The sequence below is a fragment of the Aquarana catesbeiana genome, linkage group LG01 (assembly GCF_042186555.1).
Source record: "Aquarana catesbeiana isolate 2022-GZ linkage group LG01, ASM4218655v1, whole genome shotgun sequence".
In the NCBI taxonomy this organism is placed as follows: domain Eukaryota; kingdom Metazoa; phylum Chordata; class Amphibia; order Anura; family Ranidae; genus Aquarana; species Aquarana catesbeiana.
This window is the reverse complement of record NC_133324.1, coordinates 370,793,197-370,818,537: the sequence shown is the minus strand read 5'-3', so window position 1 is coordinate 370,818,537 and position 25,341 is coordinate 370,793,197. Positions and strand designations below refer to the sequence as shown.

The window sequence follows — 25,341 nt, the reverse complement described above, 5'->3', positions numbered from 1 at the left end:
GGCTCGGTGTGTCCTTCCACACCGGAACAGGATAAAAAATAGATGGAACTGACAGCCCTCTATTCCGGATAGCAAATTTTATTGACTGCACAAGAGTGATAATAAAACGGGTTTCGGTGAGAGCCTTAGTCATAGCATGTGACTAAGCAAATTTGGGTGCCTCTATTCATTTAGACACAGGCAAAAGCGGGAGCCATTAGCTGCATTGGCTGCATTCTGGAGATGTCGCTCATTTCCTGTCCTAAAGACACAACAGTAAGCAAGAGGAAGTCTTTCCAAACTGAATGGAAATTTCCTCTTAAAGTTCACAGATGTGGCCATCCTTTGAAAACAGTCAGTGATGGATTGCTTTTTAGAGGCATTTAACAGATGTCTTGGAGGCCATATGTTAGTTCCCTATCGCCTGTGTTAACCACTGAAAGCCTAGAGCACTGCACCACAACTGCCTGCGTTGCATGCGGTTGCATAACAGTTACGGCATTAACCCATGCACATGAATGGGTCAAGTTTGGTGGCGACTATACCTGCCAAAAATGATAGGTTGTATCATTTTTGTTATGGCATTGTGTGCTGCCTGCCATGTTAATTTGTGGCTGGGCAGTCAGGGCCAGTGAAACCACAGCTCAGCCACCAATATTTATTGCCTGCCCTCCACCTGCCTATGTAAATGAGGCTTTCACTGCAACAAGTGTTTCCTTTGGAAGTCTTCTCCTCACTTCCTGTTCTGGTGACAGCTTTTAAACTCTGGGATTTTTTATTGCTTTCATCACGTGGACAGTGGTGACCAGGATAAATAGAAAAGGTAAATTCCCAGCGCCAGCAAGGACACAGAAAACAATAAAAATATGACAGGGCTTTTGGTCTTTAGACTTTCTGTGACCTGGCTGTACCTGCAAAGTAGCTCCCCACAGACTTCTCAAAGTTGGAGGCTTTCAGGAGACTGTCCTACAGAAGTCTATGTGTAAGGAAAGTGTTCAGGCTGGGATGTAAACCAAAACTGGGGCCCATGGCCTGCTAAACCAAGGTAAGTATGCATCTGGGGAGGGGGACAGTACAGTAGTGCTTGATCAGTGAAAGGGAAAGAAAAAGAATGTGCACTTATCCTTTAAAGTGAAAATAAATGTACACTGAAACACATCTAAAAATTGAACCAACGGCATGGCAGATCCTATTTTCAAGCCTTTCAGAAAGTTGTACTTTTATGATATGACTTTTTTATATCTAAGTAAAACACTCCTTCAAGAGCACAACGTAACAGGGAAAACAACCTGTTTCTCTTGTGTAACTCTGCAAAAGAGCATTTTGAGAAAAGCATTCTTCAATATAAACTATGAGCTTCAGCAGAGAGCAGTCCTTTCCCACATCCTTCCCTGCAGCTCCTCACTGAGAGGTGTCAGCACGGCTGAAAGAATGAAGTGGCCCACACATTGTTTGCCTCAACTATTATATACTTAACATTTCCATGACAAAAGTGCCACTCGACTTCTCACCGATTAATGCAGCTTGAGGGTTCTTGTCCTCCTTTAATAAAACATTGTTGAAATCATTTATTTAGAGCCCCTGGTTACTACGGGGAGAATGGCCATCTTTGTGCCAATATATAGTGTATACAGTTCACTATTTTGTAGTAGATCATTTTTTTTCTTGGGAGGAGAAAGACACTGACTAAATGGTACCATGGGAAGTATTTATAGAAAAGGCTTTTCATTTTTTATATCACAACTTAACCATACAGTACACCCTTAATCACCTCCTGGGGCGAGCTTGGTGGCAGCATTAACCCTTTCTGTCATGCAGAGAGCAGCCTGTAATGCCCCTGTTTTTTCAACATAATGCTTGGCTTTGTTGGATATTAGGGATAAGAAAAATACAGTGGCATCTGCACAACAGCTATTCCTCCTAGACAGTATTATGGAGGCAATTCAAATATACTACTGTATATATTATAGCATGCAAGGTGATTGGGGCATCTGAGCACATTTTAATACATAAAAAGCAAATCTATTGTCAAAATCTAAAATCATATATTAATTTCCATATAATCTGAACGATCTTGGCTTTGTAAACTTACTTTGTGAAGATGCCTTACATTCACTTCCTTGAATTCTGTGATCTGTATTGACTAGCCCTGTGAGTAGGCATTGCTGCGTCACACATTTCACAGATTATGCCTCCTGAACTACGGAGGTGCTGAGAGAAGGAGACTTAAAGTAATACTAAAGCTTTGGGTTTTTATTCTAAAATGTTTTGCTGTTTTGCACACAGCAACCTTGACCCTCAACTATTCGGGTCCCTCGCAGGCGTTCCTGGCTCCTCGCCCTCAAGCAGTGCCCCCAGAGAAAGCTGCTTACCCTGGGGGCACGGCTGCCTGCTTACTCCCGAGCCACTGCTCTATGTGTCCATAAGATGCATAGAACCGCAGCTTGGCCCCACCCCCTCCTCCAATGGGCTCCTGCTGCTGTCTCAGCCAATGAGGAGGGAGTGTCCCCATCCAGCCAATGCTATTGTGAACATGGATCGGAGGGGGCTCAGATAAGGATTGGGGGGGCGCTGCACACAGTCATTACAGGTATCACTGCTTGCTGGCAGCAAGATACAATTAGATATGTAGCCCTTAGAATTTTAAAATAAACCAAAGGATTGCGCGAATGAGATACTGCAAAGCATGCAGGCGGTCCAGGAAGTTGTGAAAAGAGATGGTCAGCACACAGGCAGATCAAAGTTGTCTTCCTCTGGTCATTTATTATCCTACAAGTAAAATGCTTACAAAAATATTGGTCAGCTTTATGAAATCATATAGTTTTCCTTCAAGCTGACTTCCAGGAATTCAGCAAAAAATGCAAGCATACTATGAGTTATGTCCACTGAGGTGCATGTCACCTCTGGGACTTATCACTATTACCAATATGTGACAGGTTTATTGTGCTCCCAGGAGAATACACTGCAGCTTTGAGATAAGAGAAGCACACACAGATCTTATAGCTGCCCTTCCCCTCTGCTGCACATTCACAAAAGCCTTTCTATTTTATGAATGAGCTCACATAATGCAAAGGCTTCCTTGAATGGGCAGGAGGGAAGGGGGGGCATAGCTGTTCCAGTGACTCTGCTCTTGAAGAAACTGACTACAGTGAGCTGCATTGGTGCTCTGGAAGTTATCTTCCTGGAGCACAATAAACCTGGAAGATGTAAATACTACACATGTCTATGAGGCAGCAGGCACCTCCCTATACTTAACTCATTGTATGCCTGCAGTTTTTACAAAGTAGCTGGATTCTTCAAATTGCTTTGCTTTGCATTGAAGAGCTCATTCATTTTAAATGGCACCTCAATGCACATAGATAGCACAGCACAATGCACATGTATTGTAGTGTACCTCAGAGCACAGGTGTGATTCTTCTGTGCATTTTTGTGCGCTGCAATAAATCGAATATTTCATGTACAATTTTCAGTACATTACAGTGTGCTGGAAGCCCATTCACAATGAATAGCTTTCTTAGGACAACACACAGTTATATGCAAATACTGCACAACACATGTGCAAACAGGCCCTTGCTGTTTAGATACATTCTTATGACAATCTGAAAGTATGTATCACAAACTTACTGAGTGACGTATCAGTATGGATGTCACACCACTTCCTCAAACTCAATCTGTCTAAAACTGAGCTTGTAATATTTCCTCCTCCCCAATCCCCTCCCCATGACTTTACCATTAAGATCAACGGCACAACCATCGGTCCCTTCACACATCATGCCAGGGTGCTGGATGCCGGGTGTAATCCTAGACTCTGACCTCTCCTTCAGCCCCCATATCCAATCATTGGCTACATCTTGCCGCCTTAACCTTTGCAACATTTCCTGAATTCGCTCATTCCCGACTAACGACACCACAAAATAACGTATTTACTCCTTGGTTATTTCCCCATTTCGACTACTGCAACTCTCTCCTCACTGGCCTACCTTTATACAGGCTACCCCCCCTTCAGTCTATTATGAATGCGTCTGCTAGACTAATACACCTTACTAACCGATCCGTGACTGCTGCCCCTCTGTGCCAATCCCTTCACTGGCTTCCCCTACCCCACCGTATAAAATTCAAAATACTAACCACAACATACAAAGCCATCCACAACATCGTCCCCAGCTACATCACTAACCTCATCTGCAGATATCGCCCAAACTAATCCTCTCCGCTCCTTCCAGGACCTCCTGCTCTCTAGCTCCCTTGTTACCTCCTCTCATGCTCACCTCCAGGACTTCTCCAGAGCCTCTCCCATCCTCTGGAACTCACTGCCCCAGTATGTCCAGTCAGCCCTACCCTGTCCACCTTTAGGCGATCCCTGAAAACTCACAGTATTCGGGGAAGCCTACCCCACCTCCACCTAAGAACTTTACCCGAGCCACCTCCATCAGATCATCCCCACAGCCATTACCCTTTGTACCACCTCCTCCCTCCCTTTAGATTGTAAGCTCCACAAGCAGGGCCCTCCCATCCCTTCTGTATTGAACTGTATTGTAATTGTACTGCTCCCTATACATGGTAAAGAACTGTGCAAACTGTTGGTGCTATATAAATCCTGTATAATATTAAAGCGGAGTTCCACCCTAAAGTGGAACTTCCGCTCATCGGATTCCTCCCCCCCTCCGGTGTCACAATTGGCACCTTTCGGGGGGAGGGGGGTGCAGATACCTGTATAATACAGGTATCTGCACCCACTTCCGGTATAGCTAGCCGCAGAGTCCCCGCCCACCCTCGTTGTGTTGTGGGAAATACACAGTTCCCACAACACAACGGGGACCAGTGTAGACGCGCAGCGCGACTTGCGCATGCACAGTAGGGAACCGGGCAGTGAAGCCGCAACGCTTCACTTCCCGATTCCCTCAGTGAGAATGGCGGTGGCAGCACCCGAGGATCGAGGGACGGTTCGGCCTCGGGTGCCGACATCGCTGGACCCCGGGATAGGTGAGTGTCCTCATTTTAAAAGTCAGCAGCTGCAGTATTTGCAGCTGCTGACATCTAAAAAAAAATTTTTAGCGAAACTCCTCTTTAATAAATCACAGTTAAAATTTATGGGACATGATTATTCAACTGTGACTATGACATTCACAAAACATTTTTTGCAGGTTACTCATCACTAGTGAATGATTTGGTGAATGTCACATTCACTGGTTTATAAATATGCCCCATTCCGCATTATTGTTAAAAAAAAATGTCTAGCACACTGGGAAGTTTATATTTTATAAAATAAATTACAGTAATAAAGATTTCCTGTTGACCCATCCAATACAGTTAGCACAGAGAGGAAGTTACACAGTACAGTGCTCAATAATGCTGGTTATATATTTTTCGACAGAATCAGCCAAATTTCGAGCCATGGGTGACCCTGTCAGCACCACCTGACTCAACAAATGTCTACCTGAAAATTTGTAGCCAAACAGTAACTGCAACCATTCAAATACAGTCACTGTTCAAGTATTGCTATAGCTGCGGAAGCAAGGGAGATTCCTTCATCTTTACTTTTTAGTCAGCATTGGGGAATCAAACACTGAACTCATATTAGGTTACAGTGATTGCATTGTCTGATTTTAGCAGTTGCTTCATTTGATATATATTGATATTATTATACAGGATTTATACAGCACCAAAGGTTTGAGCAGCGCTGTACAAAATGGAGGGAGATGCAGTCACAATACAATTCAATACAAAAGTGATCAGAGGTCTACTCATTAGAGCTTACAATCTAAAAGATGGTAAGTAACAGTAGCTGGCTATCTGGTGTCACTTGATACATAGCATTCCTAATTCCTGCAATTCTCCTTCCTGGGTCATCAAACCCTGTTTTTTTCTTATATTAATGGCCCTGAGAACCATTAAAGTTTCCCATAGATACAATGTTGCTCAGTTGGAATGCTTACAGTTGGATCAGGAAACAATGTTTAGGGACATTGGCAGTAGGGAAGACCACTTAGTACATTCAGTCAATACCACCATGCAGGTTTATATACCAATCGTTCTAAAGAACAGCTGTTCGGCAAACCAATCTCCTTGTTGCTATGTCATACCTGGAAGTACATTGCACTGTGCTGCAGCATTTATTTATTTTTCATTTATTTATTACAGGTACTCATATGGCGTTGTCAATTTACGCAACGCTTTACATATGTATTATGCATCCAAATCGTCCCTGCCCTCAAGGACCTTACAATATAAGGTCCCTATCTCACATTCATACATACACATACTAAGGCCAATTTAGACAGCAACCAATTAACCTCCCTGGCTGTATGATTATTTCAGATTTTTGTGTCTCAAAGCGGTACAATTATTTTGCATAGAAATTTAGCGTTTTATATTGTAGGCCTGTAATTTTTTGCAATAACACACTTAGATCAGTCCATGAAGAGTCTAGTAGATATCCCGGGTATGATGAAGTTTGAAACACAAAATCATAAATTATAATATAATAAATAAATATAAATAATTAAAAAAATAGTAATAATATAATAATAAAATGAATTTCCCCACGATTCACTATCGCTCAATTCTGCAAGTGTTCTAATTTGCTATCGCTGTTTTCTAGCTGGTCTAAAGTTTCCAGACAGAAAGAACAGTATATATAATATAAAACTGCATGCAGGGCACGGACCAAAGCATTGGGGACAAAAGGGATGTGAAATCATTTCATACAGTACTGTAATCTGTAAATTACAGTACTGTATGTGTTATGATTTTTACATTTTTTTTAATTTGCCGCCAGGCTCCGCCCCCGTGCGTCACGACGCTCGCAGGGAATGGAGCCTGGCACACAGAGGCTTTGGGCAGAGGACAGAGCCCGCAGACACCATGGGGGGACATCACAGGATCCTGGGGACAAGGTAAGTACATCGCACCAAGATCCTGAGATGTAATCCCAAGTGTGGCTCGGGGTTACCGCTAATGGTGCTGGAATTTAACCCCGAGCCACACTCGGGAATACCGTCAGGGAGCGTAGCCTCCCTGGCGGTTTTCCCGAGTGTGGCTCGGGGTTAAAATTCAGTACCATTAGCGGTAACCCCGAGCCACACTCGGGATCGCATTGCAGGATCCTGGGGCGGCGTTACTTACCTTGTCCCCGGGATCCTGCGATGTCACCCGCAGTGTCCGAGGGCTCCGTCCTCCTCCGAAGCCTCTCCGTGCCAGGCTCCGTTCCCTGCGAGCGGCGCAACGCACTGGGGCGGAGCCTGGCGGCAAATTAAAAAAAAAGTAAAAATCATAACACATACAGTACTGTAATCTTACAGATTACAGTACTGTATGAAATGATTTCACATCCCTTTTGTCCCCAGTGCTTTGGCCCATGCCCTGCATGCAGTTTTACATGATATACACTGTTCTTTCTGCCTGGAAACTGGAGATTGTCCATAGCAACCAAAAAGTGTCCCTTTACGTCAAAAGTGGCTTTAGACCAGCTAGAAAACAGCGATAGTAAATTAGAACACTTGCAGAATTGAGCGATAGTGAATTGTGGGGAAATTTATTTTATTACTATTTTGTTTTATTTTTTTTAATTATTTATTTTTATTTATTATATTATAATTTATGTTTTTGTGTTTCAAACTTTATCATACCCGGGATATCTACTAGACTCTGGTTTGGACAGATTTAAGTGTGTTATTGTTAAGATTTACAGACCTACAATATAAAACGACAAATTTCCATGCAAAATAATGGTACCGCTTTCAGCACCTAAAATCCGAAATAATCATACCACCAGGGAGGTTAACCTACCAGCATGTATTTGAGTGTAGGAGGAAACCGGAGTACCCAGAGGAAACCCACGCAGGCACAGGGAGAACATGAAAACTCTGTGCAGGCAGTACCCTAGTTGGGATTTGAACCCTAATGCTGTCAGGCAGAAGTCTGAGCATGAACACAGTCTGATTCTGCAACCCAGGTCAATTCAGTACAAGGCTCCGCACTCAATATACTTGTACGCTGGGTTGTTCCGAGGCTTGGTACATTATGAAAGTGTGCCAAAAAGTACCTTTTTACCCTTGTTTTTTTTCAAACATTTAAGTACTTCATGAGCTACGACTGACCTTGGATAATACAGGGCCAGTGGACTGAAGCAGAGCTAGAAGTACTTTGCCAGAGGTCAGTGGGGACAAATGAAGCGTATATATCCTTTATCCAGCATGACTCCTTAATGGTGTGATCCTAGGCTTCATGCTGTTTCCATTGTTTTCTATTCACAATTAGAAAGCTCCGAGTTAGGAGCTTTGTGAAGTTACTCTATGTAAAACAAGTTGAGAATGGCATAATAATACACTGATATATATATATATATATATATATATATATATAGGCATACCCCACTTTTAAGTACACAATGAGGTTTATTTACTAAAGCTGAAAAGTTCGAAATCAGGCTCACGTCTGACCAATGAGCTTCCAGGTTTTATTACCAAAGCTTAATTGAACAAGTTGGGGTTAGAAGCTCATTGGTTTATATGCAGAAGTGAGCCTGATTTTGCACTTTCCAGCTTTAGTAAATAAACCCCATTGTGTACTTAAAAGTGGGGTATGCCTGTATATATATATATATATATATATATATATATATATATATATATATATATATATATATATATTAATGTATATATGTATAATACAGATGCTATTATATACAAATATTATAATGTATATATGTATAATACAAAGGCAGTCCCTTTAAATAATATGGTACTCTATTGACATGGATACTGCTATTGCTCTATTACCATTTAGTAAAGTGATTTCAATAACAGCATCATTTTGTGTCAACTATAACCTCTCAATCAAAGTTTCAAGAACAGTATTTAATGGTGATTATAGTTATGATGTATGGGAATTATAACTAAACATGGGGAGGCGAACAAATATGCAATTCACTTATAAAAATGAAGGTATTCATTAAAGGAGACCTAGGGTGTACAACTGAACATTTAGGCCTCATACACACGGACGTTTTTACAGTGGCGTTTTTGAGCTTATTTTGCAGCTTAAAAAGCCACTCAATGTTATTCAATGGCCTCATACACACCATGGTGTTTTTGATCTCTAACAGGCATTGACGTTTTTAAGCTCCAAAAAAAACCCCAGGACCAGTGCGTTCTGAGGCTCCAGAGTTAGAGCCGTAAAAAATGCCAGACGCCGGTAAAAGCTGTTGAACGCGGCTTAACACTGTATACAGTGTTAAGCCTCGTCAGGCGTTTCTCTGCCTCTTTTCGAAATCAGTGGTTCCCTATGGGATCTTGTTGATTTGAAGTCGCACCAGAAGTCGGATCATGATGATCTCATTTGCGGCGCGACTTGTGTGCTGAGGATCTTGAAGGGGAACCCCTGCCAAAACGAAAAAAATTGCTGTAGGGTTTCCCTCCAGGACAATACCCTTCGGCGCGGGGTCCCCCCCAAGATCCATACCAGGTCCTTATCTGAGCACGCAGCCTGGTAGGTCAGGAAAGGGGGGGAGAGCAAACGCCCTGCGCCCCCCCACCCCAAAGCACCTTGTCCCCATGTTGATGAGGACAAGGGCCTCTTCCCGACAACCCTGGCCGTTGGTTGTCGAGGACTGCGGGCGGGGGCATGGGGGGGCATGGGGGGTTCCCCTAAAAACCATACCAGACCGAAGGGTCTGGTATTGTCCTGCGGGGAACCCCACGCCAATTTTTTTTTTTCATTTTGGCGGGGGTTCCCCTTGAAGATCCTAAGCACACAAGTCACGCCGCAAGTCGGATGATCCGACTTCTATTCAAATCAATGGGATCCCAAAGGGAACCACTGATTTTGAATAGAGGCAGAGAAACGCTGCTGAAAGCTAGCGCAGCCAAACATGCATTGACGTCAATGCAAAACGCTGATAAAATCGCGTTTTTAACGGCTCTTTTTTCCTGGCATCGGTACTAGCTTTACAGCCATTTTTATAATGTCCGTGTGTATGAGGCCTCAGCATTAGCATGGCAGAATCAGGTGGAAAAAACGTTGAATGAACAGTGATTGACTCCAACAGTGATTGACTCCAATCACCATTCGGGTGTTCTGACAGCCAGGGGTGCCAACTGTCAGAATACAATAGTTGGCAGGGTAGATTCTTCCATTCATATTGTTTGGCTTGTTCAGGGGAATCTGTTAGATTTCTTTTGTTCAACTTGTAGGCTAAGCAAAAGAAATCTATGCATGTTTGGACAGCTTTAGTGAACAGCCCCTATTTCATTAGTAAATTAACTTTCCTGACTCACATACCTTGCATTACTTGACACCTAAAAAAATATACCCCTTCTTTTCATGTAAAAACCATAAGGCCTCATGCACACTGGATCTTTTTTCAGCTGCCCTTAGGGGTATCAGGCTTTTTTCCCATGCCTCTAAACTCCTCTGCATGTTAGCCTATGAGGTTGATTTACTAAAACTGGAGAGTGCAAAATCTAGTGCAGCTCTACATCGAAACCAATCAGCTTCCAGATTTTTTTTTTGGCAAAGCTTAACTGAACAAGCTGATTTTAGAAGCTTATTGGCTAGCATGCACAGCTGCACCAGATTTTGCATTCTCCAGTTTTAGTAAATCAACACCTATGTGTCCATGCACACATAGGCTTTTAGAGGAGTTTAGTGGCAGAGGCGCTTAGAGGCAGGAAGAAAAAAAAAACAACACTGTCAGTGCGCTCATGACCCGCAGAGTTTTGGCATGTTTAGCGCTTGAGCGTTATTTATTTTCAATGGCCAGAATAAATGATTTATTCTGGCCAATTAAATGAATTAACCCCCAAGAGCTTGACGCCTGTAAATATGCCCAAAAGCGTTTTACAAGCATCAGGCGTTTTTTCCTCTAAAAACTGCTACCAGGAGGAAAGGCTTCTAGGAGAGCTTGCAAAACGTCCAGTGTGCATGAGGCCTAAAAAGAGCTAGTACACTGAATTGCAAGCAACTATTCAGACTCTGAGACAGATTTACTAAAGGAGATAAAAATCTTTACTCAATATTATGTATAATGGTTCAATGTAATTATCCAATCATGTGAAAAGCAAACTCTTGTTTATTTGTTTCATTTGTACATGGTTGGAAAATTAATGCGAATCTTCAATCGGAGTATTGAGTAAAGATTCCCAACTCCCAGCTTTCCAGTATCAGTACCCATGTGTTGTAAAGCGCTGTGCAATATGTTGGCACTATATAAATCTTGTATAATAATAATAATAATTATGACAACCACATTGAGCATACCATACGCCAATAAGGTACAAACATTACCACAAATCTAACTAAATGATGGGCAAATTATGCAGACATGTACAACCCAGACAACAAAGTACAATATAAAATCTTTACCTAAATGGTACATCCATGAGGGGTATGTTATTATGTGCTTTCATGCATAGTTAGTAAGTCTTCTTCTGATTTGCTTTTCTGTATAAATATACTGGCTTGTAGGTAACTGCATTTTCAGTTACTGAATATTTAGCTACAGTATATAGCACACTTAATGACACAGGTTTAATGAGCTTTCGGGTATGAGTAATAAGTCTTGTTTTAACGTGCCTGTTTTAATATACTGGCTAGCAAGTATCTAAATTATCTGCTTTTTCAGTGGCAAAAAGTAGAACATTTTGCAGTAACACAGAGTGATTGCCTTCAGCGGGTTGCTGTACTTTGATAACTGTTATTGCCAAGTAGTTATCATTACCTCCATTAAAACTGTAATGCCGCGTACACACGGTCGGACTTTTCGTCTACAAAAGTCAGACGGACGCCGACGGACTAAAGCTGGCTGACAATCCGATTGTGTGTGGGCTTCCCCGGACTTTCAGCGGACTTTTCCAGCCGCAAATCTGACAGACTTTAGATTTGAAACATGCTTCAAATCTTTACGTCGTAACTACGCCGGACCCAGAAATCCGCTCGTCTGTGTGCTAGTCCGACGGGCAAAAACCCACACTAGGGCAGCTATTGGCTACTGGCTATCAACTTCCTTATTTTAGTCCGGTGTACGTCATCACATACGAATCCGTCGGACTTTTGTGTGATCGTATGTAGGCAAGTCCGTTCGTAAGAAAGTCTGCCGCAAGTCCGCCAAAAGTCCGCCAAAAGTCCGTCGAAAGTCTGTCGGACTTTTGTAGCCGAAAAGTCCGACCGTGTGTACGTGGCATTAGAGCTGATTTACACTAGCTTAGCTCTTTGAAAAGCGATCCACAGAGGATCACTTTTCAGAGAGCATTTGACAGGCGGTGAGGAAGTGTTGTATCACCTCCTCATTGCCTGTTTTAACTCTTAAAAGCCCGCACCTCTATTCACTTAAATGAGTCGGGTTCAGCATGCTATACTGTACTGCCTACTGAACGCGACAGGGAGAATCATTTATGCTGCTCCATGATTCTTTGCATGTGTATGGCTGGCTTTGTAGTTTAGGGGGAGAAAAAAAATCGCAGATCAATTCCCTGTTTTTACCCCCAACCACAAGTGAAAAAATAGACCTAAAACAGAAAGAGATTATAGTGTAACTAAAGGCAACGCTTTTTTAGTTTTAGTTTTGGACAGAGTGGAGAGGGATTAGAACACCTGTCAGCTTTTATTGCTGTCTGTGCCCTCATTAGGGAGATTCCCCCTCTTTATTTCTCTTTATTTCTCCTGTTTACCTTTATCATCGAATATGAAATAAAAGAAAATCCCAAATTTTGGGTTGACACCAGAACAGTAAAAGAAGGGAAATCTTCCAATGGTGATACTATTTCTGGTGACACTCTGGGAATCCCTCACTTTAGAGGGATTTCCTATTACTTCCTATTTTGACTATGGAACAGAAAGTGAAAGGAAATTTCCCCAATGGGACACAGATGGCAAAAAAACCCTGACAGTTTATAACCCTTCCTAAAGCCCGGGGCACGTGGACTGAATATTGTCTGGGGTCAGCTGGTTCAACAAAAACTGGCCCACATTCAGCCAGTGTGTACTTCAGCCTGGCCGACTTCTGTCAATTGGGCATACTGGAAAACCAGCATCCGATTGGCATCCAGTGCTGGCAGCCAATGATTGCGAGTGCTGACAAGTGTGTTTTGACGGGGGGAGAAAACAATAGCTCAGCGGTGGAGATCACTTTACTAATATTGCATAGTTAGTACAGTGAGCTCCTCACAAGCTCTTCGGTTGTTTTTTTTTTTTTTGCTTAGCCCGCTTGGTTGAACAAGAAAAAAACTTAAAGTGTGTACCAGGCTTTACTCTATTCGAAAGGAAAAAAAAAAGTTTTAACTTTAATTACACCTTTAGGACTCTTTCACACGGGGCGGATCAGTGATGATCCGCCCCGTGAACACCCGCTGGCTCAGCGGGGATCGCTCCGCCGATCCCCGCTGAGCAGAAAGATGACAGGTCCATCGCTGCACGCTGTGCAGCGACGGACCTGTCAGAGCGCCGCTCTCCCCTATGGGGGATCGGATGATGACGGACCGTAGTGTCCGTCGTCACCCGATCCGATCCGAAAACGGATGGAAAAGTAGGTTTTTCCTCCGTTACACTTTTCGGATCGGAGCGGCGTCGGATGTCAGCGGACATGTCACCGCTGACATCCGACGCTCCATAGGGATACATGTATGTCCGTTTTTCATCCGAAAACGGAAGGATGAAAAACGGACATACGGATCCCCCGTGTGAAAGAGCCCTAAGTCTTACACAGACATTTAACACAATACAAACACACATAGGCTCCATGCACACTGGCTTACAAATCACTGCTTCTACAGGAGTTTTGTGTTCTGCCTGTAGAAGCAACTCAATGTTATCCTATGTGTCCATGCACACTAGGACGATTACAGGCATATTTTGAGCTCAATGTTTACAGGCAGGGAACTTTCTGGCAGAGAAAAAACGCAAAACTCTCCTAAACGTGTTTAAACGTTATCCAAAAAATGCTCTACATGAGCGTTTTTTTTTCTGCCAAGGGAAATTGCATTTTTTTTAAGCCTAGTGCGCATGGAGCCTAAGAGATATGTTAATGTTCTAAAGAGCCAAGATGTACATAGCATTCAATGGCAACCTATCAGAATTTAGTTTGTTCCGGCAAAAGAGTAGATAAACCAATGGGAACTAATTTCCCAGTGGCTGCTTTAGCAGACCAAAAACTATTTTTTTGTTTGTGCCATGCAAGAAAAAAGGTGTAGCTATTATTTTACCATCTGTTCAGTAGGTGAGTTCTAATGCCAAAATGTGTCTGTCTAGGCTGATTATTATTTCCACTTCATGAAATTGCGTAACTATTAAAGCGCTTTTTAAGCTGGTCTCATTTGCCAAGATATGGATGCCTGTTTCTACCATATTGTTCCATAAAAAACAGAGACCCCTATGTATGTCTATTGTAATTGTGTACAAAAGCCTTTCTGTGTGCTTGGGTGCCCAGTGAAGCTTGAACCTCCTTCTATTTACTGTATGGTCACTGTCAGTTCAATGAACTGCCTCCTTGTTCTCCACTATTGTCCACCACTCGCTTAAACATTTGTCACTGAAGTGGCTCTCAAGACAAATAAACTGTCACCCAGAATGCAGAGTATGCAAGTAGGGATAAAAAAGAGGGGTTAAGAGACATTAGATAATTTTACATTAAGTTAAACAGACTAATGACTAGGCATCATCAATGGGGTTGGCATGAAATCCATACGATATACAAGAGAGAATTCTAAACCAGCCAATAAATGTTAATTGCTATTAAACTTGCTTTGCCACAGCTCTTGTTCTGCTTGCAAAAAAAAAAACAAAAAACACACACACATGCTGATTTTGTTGGTAGCAACGAGTGAGATACCAAACAAATAACGATCTTGGTATACTATGGAGAAAGTGACGCTACATATTGGGAGAGAAGTCACTTAAAAAAGATTACACGGAGCATTAGCTAACAAAAACATACTTTGAAAATCCCATCCAGATCTCATAACCACTTGGTATAGATTTCTCTTTCAGGGGAGTGGAGGCATTCACCCTATACCCCCCTCCCCCACTGCAGCACTCTGTTGATTTATGCTAGGCAGATGCTTTTGACAGGAGCCTGTAGAATCAAGTGTTGCGTTTATTGTAGTAGTTAATTATCAATCCAGCTGCCAGCATGGTCCCCTTTCTGCTGCTAATGTCTTTTTAACTTCTGAAGTAGGAGGGACATAGCTAAAGTCGCTTTTAAACAAAAGGGTACATTTTCCCAATGATAACTCTTAGCCTGTGTATGTCATCAACCCCCCGATGTCACCGAAAAAGTGTCCAAAACTAATGGCGTCATGTAAATCCCAAATTATAATAGTATTAATAATTGCTAGCCCAAACTTTTAGCGCTACATAAATCCAACATTATAACAATAAGAATAATTACTAGCACAAACTGTTGGCACTATATAAATTTGGTGTTAAAAAAAATAATTAATAGACCCAACTGTTAGTGCTATATAGATCCTGTATAATAATAATTACTAGCCCAAACTGTTAGCGCTGAATGAATCCGGGAATTATAATGAGAATTAATTCCTAAATCTCATTAATTAATTGATTACTGGCCCAAACTGTTAGCGCTATATAAATCCTGTATAATAATGATTACTGGTCCAAACTGTTAGCGATATATAAATCCAGAATGATAATAATAATTACTAGCCCAAACTGTTAGCGCTATATAAATCCTGTATGATAATAATAATTACTAACCCAAACTGATAGCAATTAAGTAATCCGGTATTATAATGAGAATTAATTAATAGCCCAAACTGTTAGCACTATATAAATCCTGTATAATAATGATTACTGGCCCAAACTGTTAGCAATATATAAATCCGGAGTGATAATAATAATTACTAGCCCAAACTGTTAGAGCTTACAATACTGGATTATTTCCACACTAACGAGCAGGGCCCTCTGATTCCTCCTGTCTTGAATTGTATTGTAACTGTACTGTCTACCCTCAAGTTGTAAAGTATGGGTAGACCGATATCGTTTTTTCAGGGTCGATACAATACCAATTTTTTGGGTACTTTTCAGGCAATCAGGTGCCGATATTTTGTACATTTAAAGTTTTTATTTTTACACTGACCTTTTAATCTTTTTTTTTTTATCACGTTTATTGCTCTCACAATGAATTTAACATCTTTGTGACAGTAATAGGTAGTGACAGGTACTTTTAATGGAGGGATCTGGGGTCTATAAGACCCCAAATCTCTCCTCTGCACTTGAAAGTACTCAAAACAACAACTTAAATCAATATCGGTACGTTTCTGGCCGATACCGATACTTTGAAAAATGTGAATATCGGCCCCCGTTAATCGGACGCTCCGATAAGAGGTCGACCCCTATTGTAAAGCGCAAACTGTTGGCGCTATAAAAATTCTGTATAATAATATCTACTAGCCCAAACTGTAGGCGCTATTTAAATCTGGTATTATAATAATAATAACTAGCCCAAACTGTAGGAGCTATATAAATTCTGTATAATAATAATTATTAACCCAAACTATTGGCACAATATAAATCCTGTACTATAATAATAATTATGAATTCAAAGCCTGCCATTTACAAATTCAGGCAGTCTGAAGATGATTGCTTGTAGGCCAGGGTTTACATCTATCCATGTCTGCTGTTTTGTCCATTTTTTAACATGTGATGTAGTGCATTTTCATTATTCTATTGAGAATAACAGCACATGAACATGCGTGTATATAACACAAACATGTCTCATTTTTCAAAGTGCACCACACCGCATAGATCTGAACAGACTGCTTCTTATGAAGCATGCGTTGTTTTGTGTTAAAACACCAAAATGTGAACAGGGCCCTAGGCTGTGACTGTGAACTAAGCTCTAACTCTTCTTAAATAAAGATACGCAGCAAGATTATAAGTTAAACCTAGACAAAATTGTAAAAATGATGTTGCCCATAGCAACTAGTATCCTAGTCCCACTGGTAGGTTACAGAAACATGAACCCTTTCTGGCTGCTAATGGCAACTGCTCTATTTTCAGTTTGTATAAATAAGCATGTAGTCAGTAAAATAAATAAAATGATTAAAAGTCAAACACAATAAAGAACTACAGTACACATAAACTATAGGTTGACGTGCATCCTTGTGCTATTGTCAGCCTGCCATCAGCTAGACTCTGCAGTACTTATGTACTGATGGCTTTTGCAAGACAAGCGTTACAACCAAGTTAAATAAACATTAGCTAAGGAGGATAAATAAACGTTCCTGTGTGCCTAACTTGGCGCAGGAGAAGTTAAAATCCCCGAACGACGGGGCTCTCCCACTCTCTTTTGTCCTCAGTGTTTGAAAGATCTTCAAATGCCCAAGTTTATTCCTACAGCAAACATTTCTATTTACAAGGTCAAGTGTATCAGCACTCGACACAGCTTAAGAGCGTAATTATTTATCTAAGGGCGTTTGAGAGTAGATCAGTAGCGTTGGCAGCCAACCAGCCCCCCCCCCCCCCCCCCTCCCCTCCAAAACAAACTAGTTTAACAATATTACAACTTCTAATTGTTCACTCATCTGTTTACCTGGTTTTAGGGATGACTTAATGGCCTCAATGAGTGATGCTGTCTGCCTTACAAACATTGCTTAGTAAATGCATGGCAATCTTCACTGTTTATTAAACAAGAGGAGCTGGCTGCTTACACACATGCAAAAAAAAGACAACAAAAAAAAATCTTTTAAAAATATTTACTAAGGAACACTGCAAAAATACATCCAATTTCATGTGTTTTCAAATATTCCTGTTATCTCATTTATAAAAATACAAAAGCGTAAGGCAGTCGTTTAAAAAAAAAAAAAAAAAAAATTTTTATACATTTCTACAAAGTCCATAAAATTCTCTGCAAAAATAGTTTTCACTTCAGCATATCTATAAAATATAAACTGTACATTTGAAGAAAAAAAAAATGTCAATGAATGTATTTTTTTCTGTACCTTTTATGTTGAAAACAATACCTTTGTTTACACGCATAGAATTCACCTCTATATTTTAAATAAATTATTCATGGAATACAATTTATATATAAAAAATATGTACAGATATAGAGCCGCAACTTATTATAATTTAAATACACTATTTATAAGTCCTAGCTAAGTAGATCACATTGACACTTCCAGTACCAGTATTAAAATGTCTCTGAATAGGTTATTTACACTTAAGTCACAAAAAAGTGTCTTAGGGCTCATGCACACAGCGCAGAAAAAAAAAAAACACACAGCTTTCGGAGGCACTTTTTTTAGGCTTCTGAATGCAGTTCTGCTACAGCCAATGTGTCCATGCACATCTGCATGCTAAAGCAGCATTCAGGGCTATACAGAATTTTTTTTTTTTTTTTTTTACACTTCAGGATGCAGCTCTAGTACAGCCAATGTGTCCATGTGCATTATGTTGTTTAGATCTGTATCCTGGAGAAGCATTCAGAGGTGTAAAAAAAAAAAAAAATGGAGGAGCGTATCACCTAAACAGGTACATGTGTAAATTAATTTTAGTGTCTAGAATAAAAGATTATTAGGGATGCCTATTCTAGAAACGACAGCATGTCCGCTTTTAAATACTGTGTCAGCATAAACATAAGTACCTTATAAGCCATTACATGCGTTTTTGGGTTTTTTTTTCCACTGGATCTTTCTGCCAGCCTCTGGCAACAAGATCCAGCGTTTGTAGAGTATTTAATGATGCCCGTGTGCATGGGCCCCTCTGGTGGCAGTGCAGAGCTTTTGTGGCAGGTTGCATTACTTAACTGTAGAACAGCAATTGTAGGGGCGTCGTGTAAATTCACCCTATGCCCACAATCTATAGGGTAAGAGCAGCATCTATGCTGTAGTTACATAGTACATACCTTTATAGCCATTAATTTACTGTATCATACTGCTTCTGGTTTAAACACAAATATCTACAATGCTTGCAAGTTTGGCACATGCAAACCTTTTTGAATGATTTACCCTATTGTGTGCTTATTATTAATATTAAGCTCTAGTAAGGCAGTTAGTTTGGTGGCACCTGATATCAACCTGTCACCATCATGCAATAAAATATAAAAGCAGCTTTTTCCTTTAAGTAGATCTAAAGCCCCATTTTGGTGAAGAGCCTCTCCTATCTAAGGCAGGAGACATTTGTTAAGGATTCCACCACCTTCAGCCAACTTGCTGGTAGATGATGAGTACTAGAGTTGACAAACAAATAGAATGGTGGAGTTGCATAGTTTGCCCTAAAGGGACCAGTGCTGCATAGTATGCATCAATGCCAAGAATCCTATAACCCTGGAACTCCCTGCCTGTTCTGTATATAGGTTACCTGTTAATACAAGCAGGGACAGCTGATGTTTAGAAGGTTTAATACTAAGGGTGGGGGAAAGGATGACAGGATCTTCAGCACTGGAAAAGGGGGTATTGTATGTCAAGACTAGAGGGGGAGTAAAGCAATTCTAAGGACCCCCATAAACCGTCTCACATTTTATATTCTAAGGCACAGCTGAGACGTAGACTAAGACAGTTGGTGATATTCGGGTCAACAAGGCAAGAGCATCACTAGTTGTGCAGAACAGTATGCAAGAACCCCCTATCATTGGCTATACCCACTGACAAGAACCCCCTATCATTGGCTATACCCACTGACAAGAACCCCCTAGCATTGGCTATACCCACTGTCAAGAACCCCCTAGCATTGGCTATACCCACTGACAAGAACCCCCTACCATTGGCTATACCCACTGACAAGAACCCCCTACCATTGGCTATACCCACTGACAAGAACCCCCTACCATTGGCTATACCCACTGACAAGAACCCCCTACCATTGGCTATACCCACTGACAAGAACCCCCTACCATTGGCTATACCCACTGACAAGAACTCCCTACCATTGGCTATACCCACTGACAAGAACTCCCTACCATTGGCTATACCCACTGACAAGAACCCCCTACCATTGGCTATACCCACTGACAAGAACCCCCTACCATTGGCTATACCCACTGGCAAGAACCCCCTATTAATGGCTATACCCATTGATTAGAAACCCCCTATCATTGGCTATACCCACCGACAAGAACCCCCTATCATTGGTTATACCCACTGACAATCAAGTAAGATATAACATTATCTATAAACGTTGTTAAAGCGTACAGATAGCCCAAACTTTTGTTATGATTGAGCAGGGAATGAAAAGAACCCCCATCAACGTATATTGCTATCTATGTGTGCCTGTTAGGTAGGTTCACCCTCTCTACTTGTCTGCTGATGACTGCTAAACCAAGAGAATTATGAAATCCAAACAGTTGAAAAAAGGGTCGAGGTGGCCATACTCCTTGCAATCCAACCAAACAATATTCTTCTGGATCCACCAACAAGTATGTAGTACAAGAGCCTTTCCAAATACACATTGGGTTTGATTTATTAAAACTGGAGAGTAGAGTGAAAAATCTAGGGCAGCTCTGCATAGTAGCCAATCAGCTTCTAACCTTAGCTTCTTCTATTAAGCTTTGACAATAAAACCAGAAGCTGATTGGTTTCTATGCACAGCTGCACCAGATTTTGCACTCTCCAGTTTTATACATCTACCCCATTAAGTGGATTCTTGTCCATAGTTTGACAGATCTGACTGTACAATTTCCTTTAGCTGTACCAACAACTATGTAGTGCAAGGGCCTGCCCTATTGGCTACATTAGGTAGGTCCTTATATTATAGTTTGGGTAAATCTAAAGTTGACTGTACAAAGATTGTAGAGGCAGACTGTAACGTGTATGGTGACTCTGCCTTTTAATGGGGACACCTGTTCCAGTGACAACTAATAGGAGAGTTCCCTTACTTCTTTTTGAGTCTCTGGGACAGATGGTAAAGGGAACTCTCCCCAATGTGACACATACAGCATAAAATATATTTCCAGGGATTTTCACCTTTCCTGAGTCCTTCCTGGGTATATTCTAAAGCGGACCATACACTATACAATCCCCTTTAGCTTTGCCAAACCTGAAAAATAAAAGGACCTATCTATGCAATCTATTCAGTTTGTATCCAGACAGGCAGGCCTTTGCACTACACAGTTGTTGGTAGGTGATTATACAATCTGACTGCATACAGTACTGCCAGCCTAAGGGTCACCAAACACATTGCAATCTGACTTTACAAATCTGAAACAATTTCAGATTTACCAAAACTATGTAGTAGGAGGACCTTAACAATCTTGTCTTCAGGCAAGCAGGCCCTTGTACTACATAGTTGACAGCCTAGAGGTCACCAAACACATTGCAATCTGATTGTATGATCAATTTTAGATTTACCAAATCTATGCAGTTAGTAGGAGGACCTATCTGAATCTATTCTGTTTGCCTTCAGGCAAGCAGGCCCTTGCACTACACAGTGGGATTGATTTACTAAAACTGGAGAATGCAAACTCTAGTGTAGCTCTGCATAGAAACCAATCAGCTTCCAGTTTTTTTTTTTCTCAAAGCTCATATGAAGAAGCAGAAGTTAGAAGCTGATTGGCTACCATGCCACAGCTGCACCAGATTTTGCACTCAAATCAACCTCAGTTGTTCGGTAGATCTAAGGGGGATTGTATGATCAGATGACTTAGTGTATGACAGCACAAGTGTCACCAAAACATTGCAATCTGACTGCACAATCAATTTTAGATTTACCACAACTATACAGTAGGACCTACCTATTTGGTTTGACAAGAAGACCCTTGTACTACATAGTCGCTGGCAGATCTAAAGAAGATTGTATGATCAGATGACTTAGTGTATGACAACCCAAAGGTCACCAAACACATTGCAATCTGACTGTACAAGCAATTTTAGATTTACAACAACTATGTAGTGGGATCAATTTGGTTTGTACACAGACAAGCAGGATCTTGAACTACATAATTGTTGGCAGATCTAAAGATTATACGATCAGATGACTTAGCGTATGACAACCCAAGGGCCACCAAACACAGTGCAATGAGTACAGTCTGTACAACCAAGTTTAGAATTACCAAAACGACATAGTAGGACCTATCTATTCAGTTTCACAGGCAGGTTCTTGCACTACATAATTGTTGACAGATCTAAAAAAGATTATTTGATCAGATGATTTAGTGTATGACAACCCAAGGGTCACCAAACACTGCGATCTGACTATACAATCCATTTTAGATTTACCACAACTATGTAGTAGAACCTATCTATGTGGTTTGTACTCAGACAAGAAGACCCTTGTACCGCATAATTGTTGGTAGAGCTAAAGGAAATTATATGATCTGATGACTTAAAAGTGTATGACAACCCAAGGGTCACAAAACACAATGCAACTTAACTGTACAATCAATTTTAAATTTACCACAAATATGTAGTAGAACCTATCTATGTGGTTTGTACACAGACAAGAAGCCCCTTGTACCGCATAATTGTTGGTAGAGCTAAAAGAGGATTATATGACCTGATGACTTAAAAGCGTATGACAACCCAAGGGTCACCAAACACAATGCAACTTGACTGTACAATCAATTTTAGATCTTCCACAACTATGTAGTAGGACCAATCTATTTGGGTTGACAGGCAGGCCCTCGCACTACATAGTCGTTGTCAGATGTAAAGGAGATTGTACAATCAGACTGCATAGTGTATGCCCAGCCTTAAAGGGTGCGCGTTCTTGCTTCCTATAGCGACGAGATTTTTTTTTTTCCTTCAGTTCCAAACGTGACAGCTGAAAGTCTTGTGCTATGTCCAGCAGCTGCCCCTGGATGGGGTTGACAGTAGATGCGTTGGCCCATCAGGAGTCCATGTCACCCCAGTAGAAGTAGCACCAGTGCCACGGAAGTCCCCAAGGTGAGCACAGAAGTGTAGGACGTGGGCGATCCATGATTGGTGTCAGTGGTGACAACATGGCGCAACTCCTCCTCCTGGGACCCTTCCCTCTCTTCGTACTCATAATCGTATTCGTAGTCCGAGTTGCCGCTGCTGCCTGGCCCCCCATTGCCCAGCTCGGCCCCAAAGCACAGGCGAGCCATGTTCTCCTTGATGGACTCACAGATGGGTCTCTCCATGCCATCACACACACAGTCATTGAGCAGCAGAGCCTTAGGCACCTGCATCATGTCCTCGATCACCCCCCGGCACTCTTCCGTACATCGCACCCCGTCGAAGAGCCGTCCACACTTGCTCAGGTAGCGGCCGAGAGAGGTGTGGCAGCGCCGATCCCCCTCGCACAGTTTGCGGGCTTCCATGCAGCCCATGATGGCCCCGCCTCCAGCCGCCGTGGCCCCGCCCCCGCCTCTTGCTCCGCTGGTCCATGGCATGCACGGCTCGATGGCCCGCTTGGTGGCTTTACAGAGCTCGTCTAAGGCGCAGTCACAGTCCTCCAGGGCCGGGCCCCCCTTCGTGTGGTTGAGTTGGATGAGGGCGGAGATGCAGTGACTGGGACAGCGGTGACGGCTGGATTCTCCCGTGGGGGCTAGGACAGAAGAACAAGCCTCGGTGTATTGGTTGTAGGCATAGCTACACTCGGGCTCCCGCTGGCACTGCAAGATGGCCTGCCAACATATGAGGCGCCGGCTTAGGGCCACCCCCAATACCGAGCCCAGCAACAACAGCAACGTGCACCGGCCCGCCATCCCCCACGACTAACAGGAGCTACAGGACATCGTAATGGAAGTCCTCATCCTTCACCGAAGGAACTCAGCGCCGTCCTCTCCTCTCCGTCCTCTCCTCTCCCGTCCTCTCCCGGGTCACGCCGTGCTCTCATCAGCCCTCATTACAGCCAAACAAGCGATGTGCAGCTCCTCTCTACTCCGGGCTGCCGGGGCTCGCTGCTTTTCTCCTCATCTCCTCGCCCCTGGCCCAGCCCCTTTCCCGGATCCCCGGCCTGCCATTGGTCCACACGCTTGTTGTTGAAACTTTTGTGTGTGTGGAGGAGATCCCTAGGAGGGGGATGGTGATGGATGGATGGAGAGTACTGGAGGGGGGGGGGGGGAGCAAATGCTTTAGGATGACACAAAGCCCACCCCTTTCCCCAGCGACTTCTCATCACACTATAACGTTCTACACATCACACTATGATGTACTATACACTATAATGTACTATACATCACACTATAATGTACTATACATCACACTATAATGTACTATACATCACACTATAATGTACTACACATCACACTATAATGTACTACACATCACACTATAATGTACTACACATCACACTATAATGTACTATACATCACACTATGATGTACTATACATCACACTATAATGTACTACACATCACACTATAATGTACTACACATCACACTATGATGTACTATACATCACACTATAATGTACTACACATCACACTATAATGTACTACACATCACACTATAATGTACTATACATCACACTATAATGTACTACACATCACACTATAATGTACTACACATCACACTATAATGTACTACACATCACACTATAATGTACTATACATCACACTATGATGTACTATACATCACACTATAATGTACTACACATCACACTATAATGTACTACACATCACACTATAATGTACTACACATCACACTATAATGTACTACACATCACACTATAATGTACTATACATCACACTATAATGTACTACACATCACACTATAATGTACTACACATCACACTATAATGTACTACACATCACACTATAATGTACTATACATCACACTATGATGTACTATACATCACACTATAATGTACTACACATCACACTATAATGTACTACACATCACACTATAATGTACTACACATCACACTATAATGTACTACACATCACACTATAATGTACTACACATCACACTATGATGTACTATACATCACACTATAATGTACTACACATCACACTATAATGTACTACACATCACACTATAATGTACTACACATCACACTATGATGTACTATACATCACACTATAATGTACTACACATCACACTATGATGTACTACACATCACACTATAATGTACTACACATCACACTATAATGTACTACACATCACACTATGATGTACTACACATCACACTATAATGTACTACACATCACACTATGATGTACTACACATCACACTATGATGTACTATACATCACACTATAATGTACTACACATCACACTATAATGTACTACACATCACACTATGATGTACTATACATCACACTATAATGTACTACACATCACACTATAATGTACTACACATCACACTATAATGTACTACACATCACACTATGATGTACTATACATCACACTATAATGTACTACACATCACACTATAATGTACTACACATCACACTATAATGTACTACACATCACACTATAATGTACTACACATCACACTATAATGTA

General features: G+C 41.6%; 1 protein-coding gene across 1 annotated transcript; it reads right to left on the bottom strand.

Moving 5' to 3' along the window:
• Nucleotides 1–17,678: 17,678 nt before the first annotated feature.
• GAS1 (growth arrest specific 1) lies at nucleotides 17,679–23,810 on the bottom strand. Its single transcript, XM_073633373.1, has one exon. The coding sequence runs from the start codon at nucleotides 23,597–23,599 to the stop codon at nucleotides 22,772–22,774; it is 828 nt and encodes a 275-aa protein (XP_073489474.1). The 5' UTR covers nucleotides 23,600–23,810; the 3' UTR covers nucleotides 17,679–22,771.
• Nucleotides 23,811–25,341: the final 1,531 nt, after the last annotated feature.

What these genes read in the sequence shown, in the direction of transcription:
- GAS1 (XM_073633373.1), bottom strand. Translation starts at nt 23,599, where the DNA reads ATGGCGGGCCGGTGCACGTTGCTGTTGTTGCTGGGCTCGGTATTGGGG.